Source organism: Solanum lycopersicum, chromosome 11, assembly GCF_036512215.1.
Source record: "Solanum lycopersicum chromosome 11, SLM_r2.1".
Classification (NCBI taxonomy): domain Eukaryota; kingdom Viridiplantae; phylum Streptophyta; class Magnoliopsida; order Solanales; family Solanaceae; genus Solanum; species Solanum lycopersicum.
Window position 1 is genome coordinate 9,559,899 of NC_090810.1, and position 10,890 is coordinate 9,570,788.

Here is a 10,890-nt window from a genome sequence, read left to right on the forward strand (position 1 = left end):
AAACCTAAAGTATATAGTAACATATGAGTTATGGTTCCTCACAGATACAAGTCAATCGAACGATCAAGTTATAATTGGGATAATACGAACTACTTACTGTAGATGTCACCCTTAAATCTTCTTATCTTCACACTTTAGGATTGATTAACCATATTTATTGATAATGTCTCAGTTTATAATATGCATAGTGATTTACATCAAACAACTGATATCGAATAGACTAAATATATTTTCCTTAGTCGATATATGAAAGAATGCTTTTGCAGAGCGAATGATTTATGCTTAATCGTCTAGTCAATAGATCACGAGTTCGAATCTAGGATAGACCACAATTTTAAGTAATTTTCTTTTTAAAATAGATATTTGAATATTTTAGGACTTAAATAATTTTTAATTTCATTTTTTCTTACATAAGATTGTAAATTGTATATTTGATCAATTTCACAACAATTGATGATATTTCATTATTATAAGTCGAATCATTGTGATGAAAATAAATCTTAAGTATAAAGTAACATATGAGTTATGGTTCCTCATAAATACAAGTCAATTGAATCATCAAGTTATAAATGGATAATAACAACTACTTACTGTACTGTAACCTTTACATCTTTTTATCTTCACACTTTATGATTGATTAACCATATTTATTGATAATATCTCATTTTATAATATTCCATGGTGATTTACATCAAACAATCGATATGGAATAGTCTAAATAGATTTTCCTTCGTCGATTATGCTATTTGTCACGCCCCGAGCCACACCGTGGGCGGGACTGACACTCGGCGACCATTTCTGGCCTTGAGCGAAACCTTGACCTGGCTTACTCAACTCAGCAGAAGACTTAGCTTAGCTTTATATAACAGTAAATGAAATTTTTAAGGGAAAATGCTCAATATGTAATATTCTAGCTGAGATGAATTTTTGGAAAACCCTTACAACATTCTAATGAACTAACTAGAAAGCAATAAAAGGATCCTCTGGAATACAAGAAGGCTCAGTACTAACTCTGAAGCTCAAATTGGATAAATAAAGCGCTGCATGCTGATCCTGGTCATCTGCGTCTGCGTGAAGGCCAACAGACATCAGTACATTGAATGTACGAGTATGTGAGTTGGAATGCTAAGGGACAACTACTTAGCTTGAAAAGGATTAAGAATGACTTACCTTAGATCTGCTCAACTCAAGAAGTCATAACTCAATATAAATTAGTAAAGACATATGCATTATAAGGAAAATTGTAAAACAGTGTAAACACATAGTTCATTAGACAAAACAATAATAAACTCAACTTTACTTATATATGAAAGTAAATTAGTTTCTGCGGGATATTCTTTAACCGACAACCATCACTATGAGCCTGAGTGATGGTATAATGTATTACCTCACGTTGCAAGAGGACCGCTCTCTACCTTGAAGTTGATATAGAACCTGAACTACTAAGTGGATCCACTAGTCAATGATAAAAGCACTTTGGAATCATCTAAAAAGTGTGATCCTTTATCTCTCCATGATCTGGTTACATGGTTTCTCTAGACTTGAGTTAATATAAACTTGCGTCACCATATTGGTAATTAATACTACTCCCAAAATACTTAGCTCATATGTTTTTAAAACAACTCCTTCTCTAGTTTGAGATAATTGCTCAAACTTGGCTCCAAAAGCTTTCTTGGAAATCATGGTTTCCTTTCTCTTTTACTAAAACTAGCCATAGGCTCTGTCTAAGTCTAGCTTCTTTTCTTTCTCAAAAGTTTGAAAACATTTTGTTTAAACTCTTAGGGACTAATTAGTTCCCTTATAACTCTTTAGAAATGAAATCAACTTGTTGCTCTTTTTCTTAACTTGAAACTTAATTCTTAGGAAATACTTAGTTCCCTTATAGCTTTTGAGAAGTTAATTCAACTCTTTTACTCTTTTCTCAACTCATTGCTTGAACCTTAAAACAAAGTTAACATGTTTGTTTAAGTCTCTTGAATGCTTTAGGAACTTACTTTGACTTGCTTCTTAACTTTTAGACTTGACTCTTAACTTCCCTTGAATTGAATTTAGGATTAAAGAATCATGATCTCATGTTTATGGATTATTTCATGATGTTTATATGTACTTTAGAGTGTTGGAATGAACTAGGAATAATAGGTACATCACCATGAAACTAATACGAAAAGATGGGGGAGAGATGAAAACTCCAGGTGACCTTTGCGCTCTGAGAGGCGCGGGGCGCCAAAATTTGACGGACAAAGGCTGTCCTCAGGTATTGGTGTGGCACGCCAAAGCCAGTCAAACAGAGTCTGTCCTGAGGGGCTCTGGTAGGCGCGGCGCTCCAAGGTCAGTCAGACGGGTTTTCCAACTTTTTCTTCTCTGATTTTCAACTCTGAACCTCCCAAACTATCATGGATCTTCCCCTAAGCACTTAGGATCACTGATATACTGAATACCCAATAGTTAAGTCTCATAAAAAAGTTCATGAATCTAACCACTAATGGTACAATACTGCTCTACAAACAAGGGTTCAACAATTGTTCATCAAGAACTTCAAGATTCATTATTCATTTAATACAAAACTTGATGAATTAAACATGTTGATGTGTGGGTAAACAAATCCAACACAGAAAGATCTCACATACCTCGATAGGGATCACCCCTGAAGAATTCCACTAGCGAAACCTTAGAGTTCTTGAAGAATTCTTTATCTTCCTCTTCTCTTGTCTTTTCTCCCGTGCCCTAAGCGTTCTTAAATTTTTTAAAACTTAATTGGGACTTGTTTTTACCCCTAATAAACCCTTAAAACGAATTACGAAATACTAGGGTTAAAAGACTACTTTACCTTTGCTAAAATTTGGATTGGACTTTCATCTGTCTAACAACTCAACTTCCGGAAGGCATATCTCCCTCATACGACATCAAAAATATGAAAAATTGGTGTAGTTGGAAATCTTCCCAAGGGCTTTCCAACCATATAAAGAACTCATCCTAACTACTCCTGAGGTGGGACTTATGTCCATTTGAAAATGACCAAATTCTCGCTTTTTACACTTAGGAAATTTTCCAGATTTTCCTATTTATTTCCAAAAATAATTATTCGTGGTTTCTTTAGCTTATTCTTAGTTATTTCTAGTTACCAGATGTTACACTATTACAATGCAAATGGTTTAGGGTTACTTGTCTAGTCGATAGGTCACGAGTCTAGGCCACAATTTTAAGTAGTTTTTTTAAAAATAGACTATTTGAATATTGTAGGATTTAAATAATTTTTAATTTCATTTTTTTCTTACATAAGATTCTAAAGTGTATATTTGATCAACTTCACAATAATTGAAGATATTTCATTATTATAAGTCGAATTATTATGATGAAAATAAACATAAAGTATGTAGTAACATATGAGTTATGGTTCCTCACAAATACATGACAATTGAATGATCAAAGTATAGTTGGGTAATAACAACTACTTACGGTACATGTCACCCTTACAACTTTTTATCTTTACACTTAGGATTGATTAGACCACATTTATTGATAGTATCTCATTTTATAATATTTCATAGTGATTTACATTAAACAAGTGATATGGAATAGACTAAATACATTTCTCTTCATCGATATGAATGAATGCTATTGCAGCTCAAATGTTTTAGGGTTAATCGTCTAGTCAATTGGTCACGAGTTCGAATCTAGGATTGACCATATTTTTAAGTAAACTTTAAAAAATAGACTATTTGAATATTTTAGGATTAAATAATTTTTATTTTATATTTTTGGCTTACATAAGATTGTGAAGTGTATATTTGATCATCTTCACAATAATTGGAGATATTTTGTTATTATAAATCGAATCATTATATCATGATCCGAGTCTACACCCTGGACGTGGCCGGCAATCGAAGTCCATTGCTGGTCCCCAAATGAATCCTCGTCCTGGTGGACTACAAGAGGAAGACTAACTTAAGCATATAAAAGTCTAAAACTTAAATGAACAGATTTGAATAAAAATAATATATTCAACTAGTCATAAAATAGGCAACTTCAGTCATTTTAATATTTAATAACATAAATGATTAATACAGACTTTTTAATTATACTGACTATCTATGAAGCCTCTAACTGATAAATATGGAAGTCGGGACAAGACCTACGACATCATGACTTAACTAAAAGTAAATGAAAATCCTCCGAAACAATGATTAATACAGACTCTTTAATTATACTGACTATCAACGAAGCTCTTGTTGATGATCCTGAATGCCTGTGTTTGCATCATCAAAAGATGCAAACCAATTGACTCAGTACGTGGAATGTACGAGTATGTAAGGGGAATTCTAAAGTATAGCATAAGCTTTATACTTGAATTAAAAGGAAACATACTTGCCTCTTTTCAACTCAACTCAAATCAAGAATAAGATACTCAACTCAATGAAGTACAAATTAACTCAAGATATTCTATTTAAGATACTCAACTCCTGATACTCAAATGAACTCATTTCAATGTAAAGCAGTTTAAAACAAGTGAAATATAAATAAATGTTATTTAAAAACATGATGTTAGCTCAATATAATAATATCATAAGAACATATCATACTCCCTTAAAGTGTACTTGTGCAATGCATGAATGAAGTCCTATACCTCATTCATACTAAGCAGATTCCCTTGAGGAGCCATGTAATTTATATTTTGGGAGTTTCTCTAACCGACAACCACCACTATGAGCTTAAGTGGTGATACAATGTCTTGCCCACGCTGCCAGAACAACCCTATATTTTTCCAACGACATAGGACATCCTCTACATAGTGGATCCACTGTCTAAACTTATGTGATCGTCTCAAAAATATGACACGTTAATACCCATGATTGCTACATGGTTTACATGGCTACTTGAGTTATCTAAACTCTCATTCTCACACTGGTGCTCAATACTACTCCCAAAACATATTTTATCTCATACTTTTAATAAAACTTCCTTCCTTTGGGTTGAGATAATTTACTGATGCCTTTAGATTTAAAAAAACTCTTTTTTGGAATCAATGTTCCCCTTTTAGTTCAAAACTCTTTTGGAAATCTTAGTTTCCTTTTAACTTAAACGTGAAACAATTACAAACCTTTAGGGAATACTAGTTCCCTTATAGATTTTGAGAAATGAACTCATCTCTTGCTCTTTTCTCAACTTGAAACTGAGATCTTAGGGAATACTTAGTTACCTATAGCTTTTGAGAATTCAAATCAATTCTTTACTCTTTCTTGACTTGAAACTTAACCCACCTAGTGGGTCATTTAGATATTTTATGGTTCTAATAGATGTTTCTTCTAGATGGTCTCATGTGTGCCTATTGTCATATCGTAACTTGGCATTTGTAGAATTATTGGCACAAATAATAAGGTTAAGGGAACACTTTCCTGATAATCAGATTAAGTCCATTCATCTTGATAATGCTGAAGAGTTTTCATCCCAACCATTTAATGATTATTGTTTAGCGATTGGGATAGTAGTTGAACACTCCATTTCTCATGTTCATACTCAGAATGGTCTCGCTGAGTCATTAATTAAACATTTGCAATTAATAGCAAGACCATTTCTTATGAAAACTAAGTTGCCCACTTCTTTGTGGGGACATGCAATTTTACATGCTGCAACACTTATTCGTCTCAGACCGAAAAGTTATCATAAGGTTTCTCCATTGCAATTGGTTATGGGTCAGAAACCTAATATATCACATCTAAGAATTTTTGGAAGTGCTGTAAATGTGCCTGTGGCACCACCAAAACACACTAAGATGGGATCTCAAAGAAGGTTAGGAATATATTTTGGGTTTGAGTCGCCCTCTATTATCCGCTGTCTTGAACCATTGACTGGAGACATGTTACTGCTAGATTTGCAGATTGTCGATTTGATGAGACAGTTTTCCCAAAATTAGGGGGAGAGAATAGTGAAATAAAATGAGAAATTTTGTGGAAAAATATATCATTGTCTCATCTTGATCCATATTCTTCTACTTGCGAACAAGAAGTACAAAAAATTATTCATCTGCAGGAAATTGCAAATCAAATTCCAGACGCATTTACAGATTTGAAAAGGATTACTAAATCACATATTCCTACAGAGAATGTCCCAATTCGAATTGATGTCCCTAAAGGACCATCCACTAGTGTAATAGCTAATGAGTCAAAAACACACCTAAAGCTTGGTAGACCATTGGGGTCTAAGGATCAAAATCCTAGAAAAAGAAAAATTAAATGTCAAGATGACACTATGAAAGGGTCTCATATGGAAGTTCAAAATTTGAATGTCTGATATTCATGAAAGAATGAATGAACTAGAAACTCAAGGAAATAATGAACTATCTATAAATTTAAGAGATGTTGAAACTAATATGAATCAATCAGAAATAGTGGTTGATTATGTCTTTGCATATAATGTTGCAACAAATATCATGCAAGATAATGAGGACCATGAACCTCAATCTGTTGTATAATGTCGACAACAAAATGATTGGCCAAAATGGCAACAAGCAATTCAATCAGAGTTGAATTCACTTGCCAAGCGTGAAGTTTTTGGACCTATAGTTCAAACACCTAATGGTATTAAACCTGTTGGTTACAAATGGATTTTTGTGCGAAAAAGAAATGAGAAAAATGAAATACAAAGGTATAAAGCACGCCTAGTGGCACAAGGATTTTCTCAAAGGCCTGGCGTCGACTATGAAGAGACATACTCACCTGTTATGGATGCAATAACATTGCATTATCTCATTAGTTTCATAGTCCATGAGCAACTTGAAATGCATTTGATGGATGTGGTTACAACCTACCTTTATGGGTCACTTGATAATGAGATATACATGAAAATTTCTGAAGGGTTTGAGATGTTTAAATCATGTAATTCAAAATCTCGAGAAATATATTCAATTAAATTGCAAAGATCATTATATGGTTTGAAGCAATCTGGGCGCATGTGGTATAACCGTCTTAGTGAGTTTTTTTAACTAAGGAAGGTTATACAAAATGCAATTTGTCCATGTGTCTTTATAAAGAAAATAATATCGGAATTCTTTGTACTTTCTATTTATGTTGATCACATAAATCTTATTGAAACTCCAATAAATCTTCAAAAGGCAATTGATTATTTAAAGAATGAATTTGAGATGAAAGATGTGGGAAGGACCAAATTATGTCTTGGTTTGCAAATTGAGCATTTGACAAAAGGTATTTTTATTCATCAATCTGCCTACACAGAAAAAGTGTTGAAAAGATTCTTTATGGATGAAGCGCATCCATTAAGTACTCCGATGGTTGTTCGTTCACTTGATGTGAATAAGGATCCTTTCCGACCTCAAGAAAAGGATGAAGAAATTCTTGGTTCTGAAGTACTATATCTTAGTGAAATTGGTGCACTAATGTATCTTGCTAATACTACAAGGCCTGATATAACTTTTGCTGTTAACTTGTTAGCAAGGTATAGTTCTGCTCCTACTAGGAGACATTTGAATGGGATCAAACACATTTTGCGATATCTTAAAGGGACAACTGATATAGGCTTATTTTATGCTGTTAATTGTAGCCCAAATCTTGTTGGTTATGCTGATGCAGGATAATTATCTGATCCACACAAAGCTCGATCGTAAACAGGCTATGTGTTTATATGTGGGGGGACTGCCATATCTTGGAGATCTATAAAGCAGTCAATCGTAGTCACTTCATCTAATCATGCTGAAACAATAACTATTCATGAAGCAAGTAGAGAATGTGTGTGGTTAAGGTCTATGATACATCTCATTCGAGAGAAATGTGGTTGGAATGTGATAAAGTACCCACCACTTTATATGAAGATAATGCAACATGCATAGCACAACTTAAGGGAGGATTCATAAAACGAGATAGAACAAAACATATTTCACCGAAGCTTTTCTATACACATGAACTTCCAAAAAATGGTGATATAAATGTGCAACAGATTCGTTCAAGTGACAATGTGGCTGATCTATTCACCAAGTCTCTACCAATTGCAACTTTCAAGAAGATGGTGCACAAGCTTGGAGTACGAAGATTCAAGTCTCTGGATTGATGTTCTCATTAGGGGGAGTTAATACGCGCTGTACTCTTTTTCCCTTACGAGGTTTTGTCCCACTAGGTTTTCCTTGTAAGGTTTTTAATGAGGCAGCCTAGATGCGTATTAATAAATATGTGTACTCTTTTCCTTTACTAGATTTTTTCTTTTCTTAAAAGTTTTTTTTAGTAAGGTTTTTGACGAGACACATCATCTATGAATTAGACATTCAGGGGGAGTGTTATAAAGTATTTGTATTATAGTGAATGTCTATCATGTGGAGTCCTTTTTAGGATATGGTTAAAGAGTCCTAGTTGTGGACCAAGCTAGATTTCTCCTATAAATAGAGTGCTCCTCTTCATTGTAAATTCATTCATCAAGAAAACTAACAAGTCTTCTCTTCTTTTCTCTCTAGTTTCTTCTTCTTATTCTATAGTTTTATAACAAAATTAAGTTTTTTTCCTTTGTTTTTCAATTTGTTGAACTCTACATTTTTTGTTCCTATTTTTTAAGAGATTCATTTTTAATTTGTTTTTCATTTATACATGTTTAGATTAGTTTATGATTTTTAGGATCACATAATTAAATGCAATACTCGTCATGTTAATAAAAAGCTTACAAATAAGGCACAATTAATGAAGAACAATTAGTTTATATGAATATTTGTAACATGTAATAAATTCACATAATTAGATGCTTAATAAATAGCACACATATATGCAACAATTAACGATAATCATTTAGTTTATTGCAAATTTGCTGAAACGGTCACTTATTAATGTAAATTCCATGCATATATAATGTCACGCTCGGAAGTTAGACCCCAGAAGAGACCGGCGTCGTTAACCTCTTAGAGGTCATAGACAAGCCTACATACGTCATTCTTACTTCATCTAGGTTAATTTTAGTGGAAAATTTGAAATTTTTGTTTTCTTATTTCATGCTAAACATTTTGAACTTAACATCATAGGCATTCACAAATCAACCATCTAATATAGAGATAATCAAATGAAAGAAACAGTTCATAATTGCATTAACGTATTTCTGCCAAAACGACACCAATACAAAGTCTGAACAAAAGTGGAAAGAAACACTAGTTGAACATGCTCGAATAGCTATAGCCTACATCTAAGATAGATAATAACGATAGACATCCTCGAAAGCATGGGTCCTACCAAGTCCAGATGAAAGCTCCTCGTCCGGATAGCTGCAACGTCAACCTGTAAGCTCTAGCTTCCACCTGTGCCTGCATCTAAAATTGTATAATTGTATGGGATTAGTACACAATTGTACTAAGTATGGGTATATGTAAGCACACACCAAGGACATGCATGATTAAGAACAACTTTTTCCTAATAACATGATTATGGTAAGTTAAGTCAGTGGACTTACCAAATTGGGATTAGGAAAGTTACAGAGCTTTCCAAATTTGTATTAGGAAAGTGAGTAAGCTTTCCAAATTTGGATTAGGAAAATCATGTTATGAGAGTAACACACATCATCATACTTATCATATTGCACACAACACAGAACATCTTGCACATAGCACATAATATATTTCATAGAACACATAACATTTTTCATATCATTCGTTCATATGCCATGAGACCTTGAAATCATGGACTTGACATCAATAATTCCCAAAATTAGGGCTCAACATAAGGGACCTAAACTAGGGAGCCTTCTTTAGGAAATGCCGAGTCTGCTTCATTCAGTCATACGTACTTCATTTCATTTCTTTCATAGGCTAGTGTAAACACTAGCTATACCTAGGATGTAGTTTAAGACTTTCATCGAGTTCACTGTGCAATGATCAAGAATGACCTAGTGTTATTACTTAAGTCTAGATCACCTCCTGATCATCCTATCCTAACACCTTTGGTATCATTCATTTTATTATGTGCATCATTTGAGACTGGTCTCATTCATTCATTGGGAACTTTAAATTTAACCGACATAGATCATGTGAGCATCATAAAATCCAGTGTCTCCCCCACACCAAAAAGAGGTGGAATCACCGACCAAAATGACCCAAAACATGCTAGCATACATGGGAATTGAACCCCCCAAGATCCCTATATTGGCAGTATAGGTTCAAAGACTAGGAGACATAAGGAGGCACATACCCGGCATGCCGGACAGTCTCATCTCATGAGAGTTACGTGAACCTCCGCCCTTCCTGAAAGAAGGCATCAGCGCTCATAGCTAGTCTATGGTGCTCAGTATAAAGATCCATTACATTCTCATACGTCATGGAAGCTGGCTTCTAGTATGAGGACATCATTGCTCAATAGATGATTTCTCATCTCGTCATTAGTATTAAGTGTGTTAATCTCAATAATTTCATTAGAATTTTCATAGAGACTGGTGTAACAACCCTAAAAAGGGATATGCTAAGTAATGCTTAATGTGTCTAGAATGCCTATGATTAGACCGGGTTCACACAGATTGATGCGCGTTGAACCAGACCTCTGAAACCTTGCGACATCCAATCCAACTAACTTGGGGAGTTAGTTGAGATAGGAAAGGTTGGGTCCTTCCATGTAGTGTACCCGAATACTAGGATTCACCCGAATGAGTCTTAACCGGACTTAGAGGGTTAGTCCTATGTTTTAAGGGTTCTAGAGGTATAAAGGTTATTTTGGGGCTAGGGGTAATATAGTAATCATCCTAGTTTGATATTTAATTGATTAAATAAAGTTATTAATTAGTCAAAATAAGTCAAATCTCGATGGTCAAACCCGAGATTGACCTTACCTCCACACTAGGGTTCGAGCCGAGTTGGAGGCATAATGAGGCACAAATTAATTGATTAAAATTATTTAAAATTAGGAGGGGAATTATAATAAC

General features: G+C 34.0%; 1 protein-coding gene across 1 annotated transcript; it reads left to right on the plus strand.

Moving 5' to 3' along the window:
• The first annotated feature begins 7,138 nt into the window (after positions 1-7,138).
• On the plus strand, positions 7,139-7,588 carry LOC138339199 (uncharacterized mitochondrial protein AtMg00810-like). The gene has a single exon (XM_069290782.1). It carries the CDS (start codon positions 7,139-7,141, stop codon positions 7,586-7,588), a length of 450 nt encoding a protein of 149 aa, XP_069146883.1.
• Positions 7,589-10,890: the final 3,302 nt, after the last annotated feature.

Coding starts and splice junctions, on each gene's coding strand:
- LOC138339199 (XM_069290782.1), top strand. CDS start 7,139: ATGAAAGATGTGGGAAGGACCAAATTATGTCTTGGTTTGCAAATTGAG.